At 32.3% G+C, this 22,901-nt stretch overlaps 1 protein-coding gene across 1 annotated transcript in view; it reads left to right on the forward strand.

Moving 5' to 3' along the window:
* LOC139524107 (uncharacterized) overlaps positions 1–19,123 on the forward strand; it is a 75,192-nt gene extending 56,069 nt beyond the window's left edge. The window contains exons 57-78 of the mRNA XM_071318678.1: positions 4–308; positions 975–1,089; positions 1,645–1,940; positions 2,072–2,186; positions 2,557–2,804; positions 3,447–3,561; positions 3,881–4,146; positions 4,591–4,705; positions 5,511–5,728; positions 6,105–6,219; positions 6,880–7,142; positions 7,897–8,034; positions 8,824–8,973; positions 9,323–9,376; positions 10,930–11,105; positions 11,433–11,590; positions 12,402–12,574; positions 13,503–13,595; positions 14,482–14,599; positions 16,717–16,829; positions 17,436–17,550; positions 18,931–19,123. Of these exons, the coding sequence (XP_071174779.1) occupies positions 4–308; positions 975–1,089; positions 1,645–1,940; positions 2,072–2,186; positions 2,557–2,804; positions 3,447–3,561; positions 3,881–4,146; positions 4,591–4,705; positions 5,511–5,728; positions 6,105–6,219; positions 6,880–7,142; positions 7,897–8,034; positions 8,824–8,973; positions 9,323–9,376; positions 10,930–11,105; positions 11,433–11,590; positions 12,402–12,574; positions 13,503–13,595; positions 14,482–14,599; positions 16,717–16,829; positions 17,436–17,550; positions 18,931–19,057 (3,586 nt within the window). The 3' untranslated portion in view covers positions 19,058–19,123. The remainder of the gene's footprint in view (positions 1–3; positions 309–974; positions 1,090–1,644; positions 1,941–2,071; positions 2,187–2,556; positions 2,805–3,446; positions 3,562–3,880; positions 4,147–4,590; positions 4,706–5,510; positions 5,729–6,104; positions 6,220–6,879; positions 7,143–7,896; positions 8,035–8,823; positions 8,974–9,322; positions 9,377–10,929; positions 11,106–11,432; positions 11,591–12,401; positions 12,575–13,502; positions 13,596–14,481; positions 14,600–16,716; positions 16,830–17,435; positions 17,551–18,930) is intronic.
* The last annotated feature ends 3,778 nt before the right edge of the window (positions 19,124–22,901 follow it).

Consider the following 22,901-nt stretch of genomic DNA (forward strand, 5'->3'; position numbering starts at 1 on the left):
TAGATGTAAAAGCTATAGCCAAGTACCAGCTGGATGTAAACTAAGCACAGATCCAAATGACCAGTGCTGCTTGGTCCCTAACTGTAACATCAACTTGTTCCCCAACACCCCCGGAACAGTTGTTGGAGGTACCACACCTAAAGGTTATACCCTCAATCCTCAATACAACACAGGTCCATCTGGAACTGGTCCACAATATGTCTATCCAACACCAATCCAACCAGGATCCTTTGTTGGTCAAGGCGGAACTGGAGGACAAAATCCTTTGATGCCTAACTCAGGAAACAGTTTCACAGGAAGTGGCAATAGTAGGTTTTATAAGAGTGAAATGAATAGTTACACAATCGTTCAGAAATGAGAACAAACTCCTAGCTAAATCAAACAGTGAATGAACAAGAAATGAATACATATTTATTACTGAGAGCATGATAAATTATCAGGATGAACATCAATTACATTTAAACAAACAAGCATCTATTCATTAAGGGATCACTAAAATGACGATATTTCCTGGATTTTACATTGATTTTATGAGAGATGTTGGATATATGCCATGAGTCTCTTTAATAGGTCAAATTAAATTGTCATTATATAATCAAAATAATAGTGCTAAATGTACAGGCCCTCCTCCTTCAATAGAAGCTTGAATGGTCAAGTCAAGGCAATGTGAAAACTAAATAATTTGAAATGCTGTAAACATGGAAAATTTGCACAGGACATTTATTCGTATTTTCCAATCATGTGTATCATTTAAACATAATCTCATTACAGATTGTAGTAATCTATTATGCAAGTGTGAAATTAGCAATTATTGTTGAAATGCAAATTTAATCCTTACAGGAAAGGTTCATGCCTCAAAATTATGATAATATCACTGTTTACATTTTTGATAACACTTTTACTTATATAAAAAAGTAGTACCTCCTGTTTCCGAATCTGTAATACTACTATGATATTTATTTTTTGAATTCTAGATATGTGTATATACAAGGGAGTTGCCTACCAACAAGGTGCAACTTGGGATGATGGTTGTTCATTACGATGTGAATGTTTTGATGCATCAAGAAGACAGTATAGATGTACTGACAGGTAAATACACTGATTAAGTTGATTTTGTGGTATATAGGATTAAGTGCACAGAGTCATCAATTTGAATTCAGCTACTGTAAAGTTGTGATGTTTTTATAAGGATGAAAACTGTGATTTGATTGGTGGGACAAAAAATAAAGATTACATTTAAATTATAAATCTATGATGGCAATAGTTGTATGCAGTATTTTTGAAATCACAATCTAATATTTGTACATTATTTAACAATCACCCAAGTAAATGCTTGAACAAATTTCTGAATTTACAGTTTCAATATGGCCACTTAGAAGGTTAGAGATTTGGACCACTAAGATTTAACATGATGAGTTAACATTATTAGCATATGTTTCATGGTTAGAGTTAATTTATGACTTAAGAAGAATCAAGATTGATACAATAATTTAATAACACTAAATTATTTGCTTATACCATAAGTAAAAACATGCACACAATTTTCATATTTAAAAAAAAAAGAAAATGATTTTTTTTTAAAACTTGATTTAAACCCATTTTTTTCTGACAAGCACATGCTACATAGTTATTTATAAATTGCAGATGTCCATCCTATCCATTCTTGCCACCACAATGTAAATTTGTACAGGATCCTAAAGACCAGTGTTGCCAGATGGCCAGATGTGACTCGACCTTCTACACACCAGTACCTAATCCTACCATCATTCCAACAATTCAACCAAACACACCCACATTTAAACCAAACACACCCCAGCCACAGACACCACAGCCACAGACAACACACAAACAGATTGTTGTCTCACCAGGACAGAATACTGGACCAGTCGGTACCAATAATCCACCTACACCAAGTGTTAACACCATAACAGGAAAAGCAGGTACCAGTCTGATTATTCATATTTTGTTAGGATTAAACATTTGACTGTGTTATATATTTTTTTCTCAATACCAAAAGTACCCCATATCCTTTGTTTTTATATTGTAGTAATAATTTGATATATTTCAACAGGTTATTGTCTATACAAGAACCAATTGTATGCTAGAGGTCAGAGATGGCAGGATGGATGTGACTTGAATTGTATCTGTCAAGATCCTGTAGGAAATGTCTTAAGATGTACTGCCAGGTAAATGATAATGCTCTAGAATCATTTATTTTTATGGCTTTCAATTTCGCAAAATTGACGAAAATTGTTTTTTGGTTGATATTTGATTTTTTGGTTTTTTAAAGTTTTTCATACAAGCCTATAAAAATAGAAAATTAAAAATTAAACCTATTTGGTAAAATGCAGGAGTTTGTATCTCATATGCATTTTGTCAGTGATTTCACTCTTATGTCAAGACAGTTTAATGGATCATTCATGCAGCTGAACAAAGTACTAATTTTCTAATAGGTTTTATATACCTTTACGTGTGTGTATATTTCAAATATAAGTCTGCAAGATATATACAAGCACTATAGAGAAGAAATAAAACTAACTTTGTTATTTTTTCCAGATGTAAAGCCTACTCCAGTATCCCAAGCTTCTGTACACTGAAAAAAGATCCTAATGACCAGTGTTGTATGACAGTCACATGTATGGCTAACGGTCAACAATTGACACCACTGATCCCTGATGGCAGACCGACACCTTCACCAACTCTGTCACCTAGCATGATTAATGTTGTACCCCTAGGTACCCATTCTGTCATCACTGGATCTGGTCTACCACCAGGACAGACACCAGGCATGACAGGAGGAAGAAGTAGGTTATCTGCTCTGTGGTTGGGGATGTTGTCTCTTTGACATATTCCCCATTTCCATTCTCAATTTTTACTTTCAATTTGACACCTGTAGCCAAGGGGTTGGAAAACACTCACTATGGCTAAAATAACTATGATCTTTACAGTATTTTGTTATATATGGTGAACCAATACCTCAAGTAGAAATCATGCGATAGGGTAATTTGCGGGTGGATATATTTTTCTTATTAAAATCTCAAAGTTCAATTGTTTGGGTGTTTTAAAAACATGTTTTAACCTTAGCTAGTAGAGTGGCTTCATGTTTTTTTTACAGCATGTTCGTCCATTCGATAGTACATTCTTTCTTTCATCAATTACATATCAGGTTCACGTTTACTTTCTTATAAAATTTTGTCACATCAAGTTGAAGTTAATTTGAAATTGAATGTAAGTTAAAGGTTCATTATGAAGTGAATGTTATATAATATATGGAAAATAAGGGATTTAACCCAGATTTTATGATTAACTGAACATGAAAATTTGAAGTGGAAGCGAGGCATGGTATCCTATGGACATATATATATTCATAAAGATTTAGTAAACGGGTAAATGAAGTAGACATTTGATTAAGTTTAATCTACATCATATTTTTTTGTTATTTTCAGGTGTGTGTTTGTACCACGGTAAATTGTACAACCAAGGAGAATCTTGGGATGATGGATGTAAATATGTCTGTACCTGCGAAGATGGAAGTACCGGAATGTACAAGTGTACATCAAAGTAAGTACAGATGGTTTGATGGAAATATGCTTTTACATGAACAAAATATGGACAAGAAAAATTGTTACCATTTATGTTATTACTACCACTGGGTAGGTGCCTCTGCTGAAGGACTAATAGTCCCAGAGGGTATCACCTGTTGTGGACATAAAACAACAACAAGAATCACTTAAAAAATGGCAGACATAAAAAAAAAATCACTTATAAAATGACAGACCGCAAACAACAACAATAACTCAATTACAGTGTCTCCTTACCTTAAGAGGTCAGCTTTTATGATAAAAATACAATAATCATACAATATACTTTATTTTTTCAGATGTCCTTCCTATCCAGCTATACCATCCTACTGTTCCTTCACCCAGGTACCAGGTCAATGTTGCCCTTCACTTCACTGTAACAGTCCAACCTTTGGTAACTACAACCCTATTCCTCAACTGATACCCACTCCACGACCAAATATTGCACCAACAGCTACCAACCCATACTTAATTGTACAACCTGGACAGCAAGCGGTCACCAATGGTCAAGGAACAGTTGTTGTACCTGGTCAACCTCTCACCTCATTCACTGGAAATACAAACAGTAAGTTAATATTCTCAAATGTTTTGAGACTGAAAAAGACATTTTTTGTTTACTTTCAAAAAATTATTTGTTTTTGTTTAGTTTCAAACAAAGTGGTTTCTCGTTTATGAAGGAAATTTATGTGCAATCTACTGTAAATCCTAAAAGTTTTGCAATGACTTTATTAGTTGAAAAATTGCCACTTGCTAGGTTTTACAAAAATTAAAGCTCACATTTTGAATTTTGTTTGCATTTACTGAAATTTGATGCAAACAATGTTGGAAAATATACCAAAACAGTGATATGAAATTAGTGACAATGGGGGGTAATGATTGTATTTTGGATTTATTCATATTCAAGTTGAGAGATTTGCAAGGGTATATTGACAAGGGAGATAATTTTTGTATTACAAATTTATGTATCTACCAGGGTATATTGACAAGGGAGATAATTTTTGTATTTTAGATTTATGTATCTACAAGGGTAAAGTTTATAATAAGGGAGACAAATGGGATGACGGATGTGACTTCTCTTGTGAGTGCCTAGAAGGACAAAGTGGATTGTATCAATGCAAAGCCAAGTAAGTAGAACGTTATAATGACATATACATGTAGTGTCTATTTATTTACTTATCATTGACACTTTTTTTAATGACATTAATGCAAAGGATGATTTGACAGTTCCAGTGCATGGTATATTCATTTCATTTCTAGTATATCGCAAATTCAAATAAACACATATACATTTAAGCTATGCATTTGAGAAGAGTCATGTGTCTGGATATAAATTGACCAATCATATTTCATTTCAAAATAAAGAAGGTAAAAACAATTGCTTTTTTTTATGCCCCACCTACGATAGTAGAGGGGCATTATGTTTTCTGGTCTGTGCGTCCGTTCATCCGTCCGTCCGTCTGTCTGTCCGTGCGTCCGTCTGTCCCGCTCCAGGTTAAAGTTTTTGGTCAAGGTAGTTTTTGATGAAGTTGAAGTCCAATCGACTTCAAACTTAGTACACATGTTCCCTATGATATGATCTTTCTAATTTTAATGCCAAATTAGAGTTTTTACCCCAATTTCACGGTCCACTGAACATGGAAAATGATAGTGCGAGTGGGGCATTCGTGTACTGAGGACACATTCTTGTTTTACTTAAAAAATCCAAATATTTTTTTTTATATCTTGGCCGGTATATACAATTTAGATAAAAGTTACAAATTTGAAATACAAAATATAAAAATATATGCCAAAAAATACACTATTTTTCAAGCCTTTACAAAAAATGCCAGAATGAACTGTAACTAAATAACTTATGAAGAATGAAATAATCTCTTATTATTTCATTATTTTGTAACACTATACTGCAACACTATTTTTCTTATCACACAGATGTCCAACCTATCCCAAGATGCCAGCTCAGTGCTACATGACCAAACAAAATGGCGACTGTTGCTCTAAACCAATGTGTACAGGTCCTGACGGTAGCCAGATCAATCCTCTCTTACCAGGAAGTAAATACCCTGTTTACGGTAGCTTTGGAGGAGGATACACTGGATTCAGACCAAACTACAGCCCAGGCCAAAACAGTGTCACAGGAAATAGAGCTAGTAAGTGTATTATGATTCAAAAGTCTAGAACATTTACAGACATTGAGGTAGTGGTCATGCTAATTAGAAATATTAAGGTGTACAAAATGGGATAGTATTATAATGATTCATTGTTTGTTTGAAAATGTTTATTTTTAGTTTTGCTTTTGTTGCTGAAAGTGAAAGCATGTCTAGTAACTGTCCTACTATGTCTTACCACCAGAAAGAGATGTCAAAGTTTTCGTGTCTTCTTTGAAAGGCAATCGTTAAACACTATGTGTAACATCCATGACATTAACATGTTCTTGTCCAATGATATGCATCTAATATTTGCCACTGGACATTAAACACCTGTTCATCATCATCAAGATATTTTCAAGTCTTTTGTGAATTACAGATGTATGTATATACAAAGGACATGTTTACCAACAGAACCAAAGATGGGAAGATGGATGTGACTTCACATGTGTCTGTACTGACTCCACCAATGGACAATATAGATGTTCATCCAAGTAAGTATTCCATAGATTGTAAGTGTGTGTACATGTAAGTGTGTGTACAGATTCCACCAATGGACAATATAGATGTTCATTCAAGTAAGTATTCCATAGAATGTAAGTGTGTGTACAGATTCCACTAATGGACAATATAGATGTTCATCCAAGTAAGTATTCCATTGTCGGTAAGTGTAATCCATGGATTGTAAGTGTATTCCATGGATTGTAAGTGTATTCCATAGATTGTAAGTGTGTGTACAGACTTAACTAATGAACAATACATATGTTTATCCAAGTAAGTATTCCATAGTAGAGTGTAAACAATAGACAACACATTTTTAAAAAGTCATAAGTTATCTACAAATTTGCTGTCTGCTCTGCCTGTTTAGAAATCTTGTAAATTCAGAAACTGTTGTGAGCATTGATTATTTTGAAAAGACAATAGTATGATATAAATGATTGTTTTTTTCTGGAAAATCTGCATACAGCCACATATATCAGAATGTGACTTCTTAATATTTGTATCTCCACACATTCACATTTATAAAAACCATGCTATAATTGATGTATTTACAGTACTGTAATTGTAAGTAAATACAAACTAGTCAAAATGATATTTGTCATAATCACCAATTGATATCTTCCATAAAATTTATATATGAATTTATGTTTTAGGTGTCCAACTTACAACGCACTTCCATCACAATGTAGAATGTACGATGTACCGGGAGACTGTTGTAAGGAGGTCCGCTGCGACATGAGCCAAGTACCACCAACACCAAAGGTCCCAACACCACAACCAAATACACCTGCTCCACATGTAGATCCTAACTGTTATGATGTCCTTGATAACTGTAAGGCCTTTGGAAAGCAAGCATGTAGCTCCACATATGAAACCTGGGCTAGAAAGAACTGTAACTTGTATTGTGGATTCTGTAGTAAGTTTTCAGCTGATCTTTTAGAGAGCTTTGTTAATTGGGATTGATTTATTTTTTGTGGATTGATTTTATTTTGTGAATACCAATTTTCTTATATTTTAAATAAATTGTATTTTCATGGATATAAGATTTCTTGGTTTTGCAAAAGTCTCCACACAAGCATATAGAATTTTTTTACTTCGTTAAACATTGAAAGTCGTGGTTCATGTAGACTTGCCAGAATTTTTCAGATTTTTTTGTCACATTGAAATCACACCATTTAAGGCCAAAAGAAAGTCATACTTCTCTGTTTTTTTAAAATGCAGTGCAATTCAACTCAATTTGAAAAATGCGTTTTGAAAACAAAACACCCCAAAAAATAATCTTAGTTTAAATTGATCACTACAACAATGCTTACCATCCATTCCATAAACCCAAGAATAAAGTAATCTTGTTTAAACAAGGAATTATTTGAATCTGGTTTAATTTTGAAATCTGGAAAATTGATTCGAAATGTATGATGAAAACTAACCTAAGTAAATAGGGTTAGCCATGCATGCATGGCTAAGGTTAATATTACTTTCACTTTCATTTCAGTACAAACTAACTAACCTCCCTTAGCCATGCGTGCATGTGCATGGCTAACCCTATTTAGTTGGGTTAGATTTCATCGTAAATTTCTCATTAATTTTCCGAAATTCAAAATAATTCCAGATTCAAATAATTCCTTGTTTTTATAATCTATTCTGATATGTAATCTTTTTATTTATTCTAGCATCATCATTTACAAATGCTCCAACAACATGTTCAGATAAACTTTCAAATTGTCCCGCTTTCGGCAAATCAGCATGTCAAGGACAATACAGACCATGGGCTGAAGACAACTGTGCACAATATTGTGGATTTTGTACCGGTAAGTACTATTTAGATCACACATGTCAACTTTTGAATCCCCCAATATTTCGTGGTTTTTTTTGTTTGTTTTTTTATCTCCAACAATTAAAGCAAATACTTGACACATATATTATAATACAATTTGCCATTTGACGATCAATGCTTTTGAATGAGGTTATATGGTAGGACCCCCCCCCCTCTCCCACTTTATGCTGGGTTTGGAACCCCCACTTTTATAAAATGGCTTGGTCTGCCCCAGATACAATATAATACATTTAAGATTATTATTAAAACATCATAATTGGAAATTTTGAACATTTTTTACTGAACAGATCAAAAGAAAAAAGTTTCATGTAAGCTTTTATTCAGGGAGTTTATGTAGAGGGGGTTGGGGGTTGTTCCTGTAAATAAATTAAATAATCAACAAAGATTGGCTGAATAAAGTTATAATTGCTTAAATAATAATTTTATCACAGTTGTATAAAGATGAGAAATAATATGTGTTTAATAAACTCTCTGGTTTCAATACTCACTTAAACTTCATTCTGAATGGAAGAGTATTGTCAGTTTTTCTGTCAAAGGTGGGTGTTTTTCTTTAGGCACTATTGCTTCCTTTACCATACAAAACTGACAGCCACAAAATAGCTTAACAATATTATTTATGAATAAAGATAAAATTGTAGTATTTTTCAAAATAACCATAATTTAATGTTATTTTTTCACCATAATTAAAATAATTTAATGTTATTTTTTCACCATAGTTTAATGTTGTTTTTTCACCATAATTTAATGTTATTTTTTTCAACAGGTACTGGAACAGGATCAGGAACGGTACAACCTCAAACTGGCCAATGTGTGGATAAACTTACCAACTGTAATGAATTCGGAGCTTACGCTTGCAAACAACCATACCTCGCCTGGGCTCAAGATAAGTGCCCAAGATACTGCAACTTCTGTAGTAAGTTTGATGTATTGATAAATTATGCATGTTGTTTAATCTAGGATAATTTAAATACTGTTGATTTATTTTAATTATTGGATAAAAAAATCCTGCATTACAGATACATAGCATCAGTGTATAGTTTAGTTTAACTGGAACATTCTAATGTTGATTTAAACCTAGTTTGTCCTCAATATTAAACAAAGCAAAACATATATTTTTTACATAAAATTCTCTCCTGATACATATTGATCAGATGAAATCAGGTTTTAGGTTGTTTGAATTGTGCATGAAAATGAAATGAAAATATAGATATTAAAAAAGTTTATGCTTAATATCATGACTTACTTTTTTGTGTCTTTTGCAGCTGGCACAGGTACTGTTGTAACATCCCAACCACAAGTGGCACTTCCAGGTCAAGGTAAAACATTAAGTTAACTTACTTATATTCAATTATGTGTATTATTGTAAAAGGAGGAGGGCATTATAAACAAGTATTTTATCTTTTGAACTTTCATGGTTTATCTCCCATTTGCATGCAGGAGGGCATGACAGACTATTATTTTATCTTCTCAACTTTCATGGGTTATCTCCCATTTGCATGCATGAGGGCATTACAGACTTATTTTATCTTTTGAACTTTCATGGGTTATCTCCCATTTGCATGCAGGAGGGCATTACAGACTATTATTTTATCTTCTCAACTTTCATGGGTTACCTCCCATTTTCATGCAGGAGGGCATTACAGACTACTATTTTTTATCTTTTCAACTTTCATGGGTTATCTCCCATTTGCATGCAGGAGGGCATTACAGACTATTATTTTTTATCTTTTCAACTTTCATGGGTTATCTCCCATTTGCATGCAGGAGGGCATTACAGACTATTATTTTATCTTCTCAACTTTCATGGGTTACCTCCCATTTTCATGCAGGAGGGCATTACAGACTATTATTTTTTATCTTCTCAACTTTCATGGGTTATCTCCCATTTGCATGCAGGAGGGCATTACAGACTATTATTTTATCTTCTCAACTTTCATGGGTTACCTCCCATTTTCATGCAGGAGGGCATTACAGACTATTATTTTTTATCTTCTCAACTTTCATGGGTTATCTCCCATTTGCATGCAGGAGGGCATTACAGACTATTATTTTATCTTCTCAACTTTCATGGGTTATCTCCCATTCTCATGCAGGAGGGCATTATAGACTTATTTTATCTTTTCAATTTTCATGGATTATCTCCCATTTTCATGTATATTCTCCAATTTTCAAGAGTTATCCTTACTTCTGTATGTTAATTACATTAAATAGCTGTAACAGACAAAAGTGAAAAAAGATGCTTCAGTATAAATTCATATTTTGTATTGGCAAAATTAAAATTTTGTATACTGAATATATTATTAAGAAGAAATTTGGCATGATTGCCAGTAAGAAAACTACTGTAAACCAACTTATTTTTGCAAGAGTTTTATTTTCGTGTCTTTCACAAGAAGAAAATAACATGAATATAAGTTATTGCAACTATGTAAAATCTTGAATCTCTCCACATTAAACAACCTCAAGTAAATAAAAAAATCACAAAATTAGATAGTCACGAAGTGAGCTAAAAAAAGTAAAACACAAAATAAAGTAACCACAAAAATAAGTTGGTTTACATTATTCATCAAAGACCAAATGGTATAGACTTAAGCAACTAAAGAGGGCCCTCATGGGGTTTTTGATTATGTGATTACTTGGCCGTTTTTTTAATGATTATTTGATTATTAAGCCAAATATTTCATGATTATTTGATTACCTAGGACTGTATTTTTAGTTTATGATTATTTGATTACTAAAGATAAGCAAATATTTAATGATTATGTGATTATATTGGCAAAAAAATGGTGATTATGTGATTACTAGGACCCCCCCATGAGGGGCCTCACTAAATGTCACAGTATTTCAAAATTTTAAATGTAATTATATACAGGCTGGATGATCATGATGAAGGGTGTAGCTGGTGTACCAGGTAACTTGTACCAGATGTGGCAGAGCCCAACAACAGTGAACGAGAATGTACCACAAGCTATGTATCTTACTGCTCAATACCCAGGACACTACAAACCAGACTTGGCTAATCACTGGTCACAACTCTGTATAGATAAGGTATATAACTTTCTCCTCATTACTTAGAATAACTTTGTATTGTCCAATTTAGTATAATTTTGAACATATAAGCAAACATTTTAAGCTCACCTGTCATAAATTGTTCTTGTTATCCATTCATCAATCCAAAGAATAATTTTAAATCCACAGTATATGTTTATAGGACAGCAAATCAATTAAGACCACCAAAGGACATCTTTGAAAATACAAGTGTGTTTTCAAAATGCTCAGCTCAAAATTTTTCTAAAGTTTATTGTTGTTGATCAAACAGTAAGAAATGCATAACATCATTAAAAAAAAGACTAATTGTATGTATTGGTTTTATAGGTGAAAGTTGCAATTTACAACAATGGTGTAGAAAAGGCCAACATTGTATTCAATGCTGTTGGTGCTGACAAGAATAATTGGTTTGACAAGAGCAGAGTCATCTCCTCTACATACACAGATATACAGAATGCTCCTGCTGAATTCTTCAGCATGATTGGGTAAATATCTTTGATATCAGTGAAATAAAATTTCTTGTTGTTTGGAAAGACAAGAAAATCAAGTATATATAAAGATAAAAGTTTTCTCTATCCATGAAAATTGGAATCCACATTTTTTATATTATTCTTTATTGATATTTATAATACCGACTTTTGACTCCAGAGTTCATATCAATTAACTTTTATTTTTTCCATACACAACAAAAATCAACAAAAAACAGTAAAATTCTTCCTTAATTGCATCAATTAAATGTTTGAATATACTTCCTTTGATTGCTCTTACCTAACTGATGTCCTAACACAGAGCAGGTAACCTGTTTAAAAATTTCAAAATCATGAGTCAAAAGTTGGTACATGTTTGTTTTTTTATATGAAAATAGTCTATAACAGGAGGTCAGTGGCGGATCTAAAAATTTTCATAAGAGGGGGCCCACTGACTGCCTTAATGGGGTGGGGGGGTCCATGATTCCCTATATAACCAACCAAAATTTTTCTGAAAAAGGGCCCCCCCCCCTAAATCCCTCATATGTTATGCTAACTTTCTTACCCTTCTCCATATACTATTATTTTCTAATTGCCAAGGATGTTTTGGTAAACTGGTTCTTACTAAGAATTTGCCAAGGGACGTTAAATAAGCAATAGTCATAATTTTAAACATATAACCCTTGAGGATACTGATTACATTGATGATAATTTATTTCTTTACACTTGGAAAAAATTACCTTGCAATTTCGAATCCAGAATTTTTGTTTTTGATATTTTTGAATATTCCCTTTCTCTTTCTACATTTTCTGTTTTCTATTTTCTTCAGAGATCAAACAAGTGGAAGACAATTTTACATGAGTAGTAGTTCTAACAATAAATGTGATTCGAATGGTTGGATGATGGTATCTACTCAGAATGGCTGTTCATATGAGACCACTAGTGGAGCCAAACCAGCTTTCTTATATGCACCTGGACAAACCATGACACACTGGAGTCAGAGTAAGAATTTTATTTAATATTAAAACCTGATATACTTTCTGAAGCTATTTGAGAGAGATTCCTGCATCTACATAGTCTGATGAATAAGATTAAAAATATTAATAATTTTTCCATAATGACAGGTTTAAGCATAACCTAAATAATAAGAACGATTAAAGGACAGAAATTCAACTTTGGTTTTGTCAATTACATCTCAGCAGCCTAGTTTGTAACCTCGTGCATTTTTGTCATTTCTAAACTTGAATGTATGGATTCAGTGAAGTGTTTCAGTGGCTTTTTTGAGCATTTACCTAATTAAGTTCTTTATTTACCCACCTGTAGAAGTAAGTTTTTTTTGTTATTTTTGTTGTCACCACAAATAGAAGACATCTGACCTTACAATAAAAAAGCAATTTCTTCATGACACAGGCACATAATCTTATGGTTTACTAGTTTCTAAAAAAAGACTAAGCTACATTCAATCATAATATTGCAAAAAAACTAAATATTTAGAATTGTATATTTCAAAACAAAATATTTAGAATTGTATATTTCAAATATGAATGTTTAACCTTTAATATGGCCTTTTTCTCCACTTTCTTTAAATTTTCAACAATTTTGATATATCAATATGTATCTGTATCTTCAACAAAATGGCAAAAATCTACATCTACATTTTTTTTCTTTTTTGCCCCTTTAAGGGGGTAGATCTTGGTTCAGGGAGATAACTCTTTAAATCAGTTAAGCGTTTGTAAAAGTCAAGTTCATCAATGTTTTTTAAGCATTTACCTGAAACAGATTAAAAATAATCTATGTAACCTAGAAGCTTAGAATATGTTTTTGAAAATGGTTGACACAAACGTACTGATGATTTTAGGAGTTATTTCCCTTAACCTAGGTCTACCTCCTTAAATAGATTTTTAAGAGGTAATTTCATTTTCTTTTACAGCCAGTGCAGGCAAAGGAGATGTGTTTGCCATTCTTGCCCATCAAGATTGTTCTATCAGATCTACACCACAACCCACAGGAATGATTGGAATGAGTAAGTACATGTTTCACCAGGGAGAGAAGTAAAATGTCAAAGAGACAACAACCCGACCAATGAGCAGATTAAAGCCAAAGGCCACCAATGAATCTTCAACGCAGCGAGAAAATCCTACAACCTGTAGGTGGTCCTCAGCTGGCCCCTAAATAAACATGTTTACTAGTGCAGTAAAAAAGCATAGCTTTACATATTTCAGCAAAAAGAACAATTTTTATGCCCCATTTACTATGCCCAATTTATGGGCATTATGTTTTCTGGTCTATGGGTCCATTTGTCCGTCCGTATGTTCATCCCGCTTCAGGTTAAAGTTTGTTAAAGTTTTTGGTCAAGGTAGTTTTTGATGAAGTTGAAGTCCAATCAACTTGAAACTTGGTATACAATTTCCTTATGATATGATCTTTCTAATTTTAATGCCAAATTAAGAGTTTTTACCCCATTTTCAGGGTCCACTGAACATAGAAAATGATAATGTGGATTGGGCATCCTAGTCTTGGGACACATTCTTGTTTTTCTCATGCTATTTTTAAATAGTTCACTATTAAAAAATCTGTATTCTACAGATATCAATTTATTTTTCACAGCATATATATACTTTAGTTTCCCAAAACAATGAGAATTTGAACAATTTACATAAATTATTGTTCAGGACTCATTCAAGCAATAAAGGACCCCAAAAATGACTATTGTAAAACCATTCAAATGGGAAAACTAATGGTCTAAGCTATATAAAAAACGAGAAACGTTTATGATCCACATCAACAAATTAAAACCACTGAACATCAGGTTCCTGACTGGTGCAAACAGATGCAGCAGGTTTAAACGTTTTCATAGGTACCAACCTTCACCCATACTTAAAAGTATATATTTGAATTGTTTGTTTCAGCTCATGCCTGTATTTACAAACAAAAGATTTACAGACAAGGAGAACACTGGGTAGATGGTTGTGATTATAACTGCACATGTGTTGATGAGGACGCTGGACGTTATGTCTGCAACAGTTTGTAAGTTAAGTTTTTACACTAGTTAATGTGATTATAACTGCACATGTGTTGATGAGAACACTAAACGCTATGTCTGCAACAATTTGTAAGTTTTTACACTAGTTAATGTGATTATAACTGTACATGTGTTGATGAGAACGCTGGACGTTATGTCTGCAACAATTTGTAAGTTTTTTATGCCCCACCTACAATAGTAGAGGGGCATTATGTTTTCTGGTCTGTGCGTCCGTCCGTCCATTTGTCCCACTTCAGGTTAAAGTTTTTGGTCAAGGTAGTTTTTGATGAAGCTGAAGTCCAATCAACTTGATACTTAGTACACATGTTCCTTATGATATGATCTTTCTTATTTTAAAACAAAATTAAACTTTTGACCTCATTTTCATGGTCCACTGAACATAGAAATTAAAAGTGCGAGTTTCAGGTTAAAGTTTTTGGTCAAGGTAGTTTTTGATGAAGCTGAAGTTCAATCAACTTGAAACTTATTACACATGTTCCCTTTTGGTTGATCTTTTTACTTTTAAGGCCAAATTAGATTTTTTACCTAATTTCAAGGTCCATTGAACATGGAAAATGATAATGCGAGTGGGGCATCCGTGTACTTTGGACACATTCTTGTTTACACTAGTTAATGTGATAATAACTGCACATGTGTTGATGAGAATGCTGGACGCTATGTCTGCATTTGTAAGTTTTTACACTAGTCAATGTGATTATAACTGCGCATATGTTGATGAGAATGCTGGACGTTATGTCTGCATTTGTAAGTTTTTACATAAGTTAATGTGATTATAACTGCACATGTGTTGACAAAGTGCTGGACGTCATGTCTACAACAGTAAGTAATTTTTACACTAGTTAATGTGATTATAACTGCACATGTTTTGACAAAGTGCTGGACGTCATGTCTGCAACAGTAAGTAAGTTTTTACACTAGTAAATGTGATTATAACTGCACTTCAAAAAATTTGAACCAACCATTTTATCAGAAAAATTACACTGTTTATATAGCAGTTTGACAAACATTAATTTTGATCATTGAGAAGCTTAATTAAGAAATAATTGATGCAAGCTATACTTTATTGTAGTTTTAAAATGGGTAGGCATTATATTCGTGATTATTTTTGCCCATGCGATAGTGAGGGCTAAAATAACATGAATATAATGCCTACCAATGTTAAAACTACAATAAAGAATAGTTTGCATCCATTATTTCGATTAGAACAATTAAGGTAATTTCTATGTCCGATGTGTATAAAGTGTAGAGTGTTTGTGTAGGCTCTTCCATGAACCTCCCTTTTTTGTTTGTAAACAAACAAACGACTGGCAACGTGATTTTTCAGAGGGAGGATATTGAACAACCATGGAGACAGATTTGCAATTAAATGGTTAGACTGTCTTTTATATTTAAAGAAAACTTGTTAATTAATCGTATTATTCAAAATATTTTAACAAATATCAATTTTTTTTGTTTTCAAAATCATTTTTTTCAAATGAGCCATTTAAGGGGAGATAACTCTTTTAGTCCAAAATTTATACTGGGCTAATAGGGAATTTTTTTATTTTTACTTGTAGCAAGAAAACAAGTTCGTTAACACCATGTTTTCTTTTTATTTTCTTAAAACATATTGTGAAACCTTTCTTACAATTTATTTCAAAATTCTATCTCATAGAATTTTTTTATGCACACTAATGTTTTTTTTCATGAACAAACTAACCAAATTTTGTCAATTTTCAACGACTCATAGCTTGAAAAACAGCATGGTGACCCATACTTTTTATTAAATTTTTGAAAAAAGCATCGTAAAATCTTCATTTTGGCAAATTATAAAAAAATTCTGTCTAAAAAAATATATACTTGGAATCTACCTTAAGTGAATGAAATATATTAAATGCATGTCAATTTGATAAAATTCATTATTCTGCAGTACTCAATATACGCATATGCAAACAAATTTTATTGGATTTAGAGCATCGGTTTATTCACAAAGCGAAAGAAGCGCATCATATTAGAATATTCCCTTAACAACACAAAGTAATTAAAATGTTTAGCTGATTTTACAGAGTTATCTCCCTGTAGTGTTAGGTACTACCTTAATAAATGATTATTTTTTTTCCAGATGTCAAACTTTCAACAGTTTACCACCAGGTTGTACTTTGAAAAAACCAGCAGGACAATGTTGTTCAGTACCAGACTGTGGTGCCGGTACAATCGTAAATGGACAGCTTACAGGTATACTTTACAAATTAATATGTCATTTAGAATCTTTCTATATTTTGGGTCCTCAATCTTTAACTTCATACTTTATTGGGTCTTTTTAACTTTTTCGATTCGAGCATCTCTGACGATTCTTTTGTAGACAAATGGCATGTCTGGCATATTAGATTTTAATTCTAGTATGTATGATGAGTTTATTTCAAAAGGAAGAAAACCAAATTTCCTATGTATCAAGCACTTTTCTAGATTAAAATTCATTGAAGTCTGTTTATAGCAAATACAGTGTTAACTGTGTCTTCATCTCCAAATGTGTCTTAATCTCCAGATGTGTCTTCATCTCCAAATGTGTCTTAATCTCCTAATGTGTCTTCATTTCCAAATTTTTCTTCATCTACAAATGTTTCTTCATCTCCTAACTTGTTTTATTTTCTTCATCTCCTAACTTGTTTTATTTTCTTCATCTCCTAACTTATTTCTTAATGTAAACTTAACAACCAGTTATACAGAATGTCAGAAATTGTAGCAATATTTGCATTTAGACTCACTGGGTACTTGTTCCCTTTTATGGAAATTGTTTGTGTCAGAATTGCTAGCAATATTGTATATTTTTTGTATTTTTAGGAATCTGTGTGTACAAGAACAAGACATATTCAGAAGGTCAGAAATGGTCAGATGGATGTAAATATAACTGTGAATGTGTTGATGGCAGCGCTGGAAAATATGTTTGTAAAGAAAAGTAAGTATCATTATCATCGTTTTACGAAATTTTCCCTTGATCTTGCTGACTGATAATTTCTTTTCTCAGCGGATATCGAGTGATATGAAAATTATCGCTAGAAACTAAGGAAGCATATGGTGTTGCTAATGAAATTGACAACGTCTTCATAGGCAAAATAGCGATAAACAGATTATCATTGGTCATCTCAATTCGATTGCTTTTCTCACTTTTGCGGTATCAGCTCAAGTGAGTAAATTAATCTTGTTGAGATGATCAACCATAATCTATAATTATTACATTGAAAATTTTTTTGATACCTGCATACTGAATTATATTACAATGTAACCTGTGTTATCCGACACACTGGGGGGCCAGAAAAAATGTCCCATTAAGCAGGGTGTCGACATACTCAGGTTTTTTCTGCAATGATCTACATATTTTGAGACCAATTAAAATGTTTCGGTTAAAACAGGATGTCGGAATACTCAGGTGTCGGATTAGGCAGGTTACACTGTATATATTTATTCTATTAAGTTTGCCTCTCGGGGGGAACTGATATATTATTTTTTGTTATGTTGGCAGGAGATATCTGTATTTAATTGGATTTTTGTCTGTTAAAATTCGGTCTATAAATGCAAAAATGGTTATTTTTGAAATCTCAAGAAGAGATTTTATATGAATTTGTAGGGTTAAATATACTTACCACATATTGTATATTATTCTCAGTATTATAAAGGAAAAGCTGTTGTATACAATGGCGGATCCAGAGGTTGGAACCCACCCTTTTTTTTTTTAACAATCAATACATTTGAATGGGGACATATGGTTTGGTTGGTACAAAAATGACATAATTACTAAAGGTCACAGTACATTCTTCAACAATGAGTGAAATCCGTAATGCATAGCAAGGTATAAAATGAAAAATGTTAAACAATTCAAATGAGAAAGTTTGTTTCTTAATTGTATTTCAAAGGTATTGCTTGACCTAGGTCCACAAAATTACTCGTCTGTCAATATTCGTTTGATTCTAAATGTTTGCCGATTATAGAATCAGGATATATGCAAACAACAATACATAAGGTATACAGATATATGCCATTATCATATTACATATTTGTATAGTAAAAAATAAGAGTTTCATTTATTTTCTAAGTACCAATTTTCATCTATTAAGGAAAAAAATGGATTTAAACTGACGCTTGATTCAGTGGTTTTACAGAATTCTGCATACAGGCCTTTAGAAAACTTGTAATTTGTAAAACACTTTCTATAAATTCCTGGTATTGAACCTTTATGCACAAATGCTTAGAAAATTGGTACCTCACAAATAATATTAAATAATACACTGTATGTAGCTGATTGAAGCATAAAATTAATCATTTCCATCTTATTTTTCAGATGTTATACATGGAATTTACCAAGTGTATGTACATTAGATCCACCAGCGGCAGGATTTTGTTGTTCTACACCAAACTGTCCGAGCTTTGTACAAATAACATACCCACAAGGTTATGTCAAACAATAGTGTAGTGTTAGCATGTAGAACCTTAACTTATTAGAACAACTCATTAAAATCCCATTGTTATCATTTTGTTTTGTTTTGTTTTATTTGAAGTTGCCTTTATCTCTGTACAATGGAGGAGAAAGAAAAACTTATCTGTAATACAACAAATGTACAATGTAATGTTAATTAATTTGTTTTTCTGTATACCTTTGTTCAACTTAATAGGTGATACCAGATTAAAATGATATACAACAAAAACTGATATTACTGTAACTTCAGAATTAATTGCCTGCATTTATGACCTATTATGACATTGTGTCAATATAATTTAATTTGATGCAACTGTCATACATGTGAGAGGTTTAGCGTTATAAAACCAGGTTCAATCCACCATTTTCTACATTTGAAAATGCCTGTTGTCCATTCGTTTGATGTGTTTATCATTTGATTTTGCCATTTGATTAAGGACTTTCTGTTTTGAATTTTCCTAGTTCAGTATTTTTTAGATTTTTTGAAAAATGGACAAAAGTGTTAGATAGATTATTGTGATTGTTGAAAAATCTCCATACAGATATATGTATCAGATATCAGAATGTGATTTGGTATTATTGCAATACTCACTCAGTTGCATCAATAAAATCCACAATAATTTCCAACTTTTTACAGTTGCTTTAATTTTACTACATTAAAAACATTGAAGAACTCAAATGAGCACAGTTTATAAGCTGTTGGTTTATTTCCTTGTGATTTATTAAATGTATCAGCGTTATTTGATAAAACTTTTATGCCCATGCAAGTTAGCCACAATTTGAGATTCTATTTACTTACAGAAAATTTTCACATATTTTAACCAATATGGACTTGTATAAGAAAAGTATGCTCGTTAGCTATTTTAGACATTGAATATGTTAGATGAAACCCTGGGAAATATATTCATTCTAGAAATTTGATTTATGGTAAATGCTCTTCTTTTACCTTTCTAACAATAAGAGATTGAACTATGGTCTGCTTAAATCTTCATTGCATTTAAAGAACATTGTACGAACATTTTCACAATCCCAGTCACATAAATCTTACCAACTCCCATTCTGATATCTGATAAAATATCTGTTGTAGCTTTTAATTAAACTATGTTTTGTTTGTTCTTCAAATATCGCAATAAGAAATACTGGAATGATTTCTGAATTCACAGTAATTTATATAAAGAGATGTCCAACAAATTACCATAGTTACATTTATGATAGAAACACAAAGGATAAGGGGTATCCATCCATGACACAAAATCTTCATGCAAAGAAAAAAAACACACAAAAAAGTAAAGGAACAGCGCTTTTATCAATGTTCTTCATCTTAAGGTGGTAGACCTTGGTTCAGGGAGATAACTCTTTAAATCAGTTATGTGTTTGTAAAAGTCACGTTTCATCAATGTATTTTAAGCATTTACCTGAAACAGATTGAAAATAATCTATGTAACCTAGAAGCTTAAAATATATTTATGAAAATGGTTGACACAAACGTACTGATGATTTTAAGAGTTATTTCCCTTAACCTAGGTCTTCCTCATTAAAGTCACAATGAGGACATCAACAGGGAGCCAAAAAACTCACCTCAATGCAAGTTTAAAATAGCCCCTAGCACCAATTTGGACTCCTCATTATATTTGACTTACTGGCTGAGATGACCACTAGGCTATGCTTTGGCTATTATCTGCTCTTTTGGTCAGGTTGTTGTCTCTTTGACATCTTCCCCATTTCCATTCTCAATTTTAAGAAATTAATATCACAACATTTGATATGTACTCTAGTTTTGTTTGTTTACAAGAAATAACAGATGGTCAAGGGTAACATTTTATACCTCCTTCCCCTTGTGCTTAAAAATCTAATATTTGAATAAAAGATGTGGGCAATGATGCAGATCAACAAAAACATCTTTTAAGTCTAAACAAGAATGTGTCCATAGTAAACGGATAAGCTTGTATTTTCGTTTTCTATGTTCACTAGACCGTGAAATTGGGGACTTTAAATTGGGATTGAAACTTAAAAGATCATATAGCAAACATATGTACTAAATTTCAAAGTGATTGAACTTCTGACCATCGACAAACACTCATTCATAAAAAAGTGAATATGCTGTAGAAAAAGCAAGACATAGCGATCCTACATTCTGGCGGTGGCGTCCACAAATATTCACTCTGTGGTTAAAGTTTTTGAAATTTTAATTACTTTCTTAAACTATCCTGGATTTCTACCAAACTTGGACAGAAGCTTGTTTATGATCATAAGATAGTATCCAGAGGTAAATTTTGTAAAAAAAAAATCCTGTTTTTCCGTATTTTACTTATAAATGGACTTAGTTTTTTTTGCCAGCAAACATAACATTCACTCTGGTTAAAGTTTTTAAAATGTTAATAACTTTCTTAAACTATCCTGGATTCGTACCAAACTTGGACAGAAGCTTGTTTATGATCAAAAGCTAGTATCTAGAAGGAAATTTTGTTTACTTATAAATGGACTAAGTTTTTCTTCTAGTTAACATTACAACATTTATTAGATTCATAAACTATCCTGGATTTTTACCAAACTTGGACAGAAGCTTCTTTACAACCAAAAGATAGTTTTTTACTAATTTTTTTCCTCATTTTTGTTGAGCCTGCAATTAACAACAAAAGTAGGAGAGACACTGGGTTCAGTGTAAACCCTTGCAAATTTTTTTTATTGAAACCTTTTGAGATAAAGGTTTTACTTCAGGTGTTAATAATAATGCACCTAATTAATCAGAAACATGGTCAAGGTCAGATAAAACTGTCAGACGAATATGTACTCTTATCAAACAAATATGGCAGACTAAAAAAATTGTAGTACATGTATATAAGAGTGATGTGATAATTACAATAAAATTAAGACCAATGAACCATGAAAATGAGGTCATGGCCAGGTGATTTAAGCAAGTGGGATATTTTCATTTTAGAATTATTCTATACACCAAATATAGTTTTACCTATTACAACAGAATACCATAAATTGGCATAATACTGTAAATACTTCCCGTAAATAGGTCTATAAAAATTACATGACAAAAATATTTTTTTGTGGTTATTTAACCATGAAAATGAGTTAAGAACAACAAAAAATTCAAACCATGCAGTATTTGTTAACAAGAAAGGGATTTTAAAGCTCCTCTGCCTTTAGCTATACACAAAAAGTCTACAATGGCTGCTTCTGGATTCCTTAGGCATTTGTTGTAGGCAAATAAAATTCAAGAATAGCACTGTCAAATTGATAGTAAACTAGGTTTTCTTTATTTTGAAAGAACTGTCACTGCCAGGCTTGTTTAAACTGCCACATTCTGGGCCTATTTTAAAATCTACCTAGGACCATAGCTGCTGAAGGGCAAAAGTGAAATGTACCACCAAAATCTTTACTGCAACTTTACCGTTCATATATATATAAACAAGAATGTGTTCCCAGTACATGGATGTCCCATTCGCACTATCATTTTCTATGTTCATTGGACTGTGAAAATGGAAGAAAATCTCTAATTTACCATTAAAAAGAAAGATCATGTTATAGGGAACAGGTATACTAAGTTTCAAGTTGATTGGACTTCAACTTCATCAAAAACTACCTTGACCAAAAACTTAAACCTGAAACGGGAAAGACAGATGGACGGACAGACGAAAGAACGAAAGAACAGATGGACACACTGACCAGAAAACATAATGCCCATAAATGGGGCATAAAAAGAAGACTCCATGAATTTTTTCTTCTATAATTTTTACATTTTATAAAAATTCACAAATAATATGCAGTTTCATCCTAGAAACAATCAAGTTGGCAGATCAATACACCTTGTGTGCAACAATTCA

This window comes from Mytilus edulis, chromosome 5 (assembly GCF_963676685.1).
Source record: "Mytilus edulis chromosome 5, xbMytEdul2.2, whole genome shotgun sequence".
Classification (NCBI taxonomy): Eukaryota; Metazoa; Mollusca; class Bivalvia; order Mytilida; family Mytilidae; genus Mytilus; species Mytilus edulis.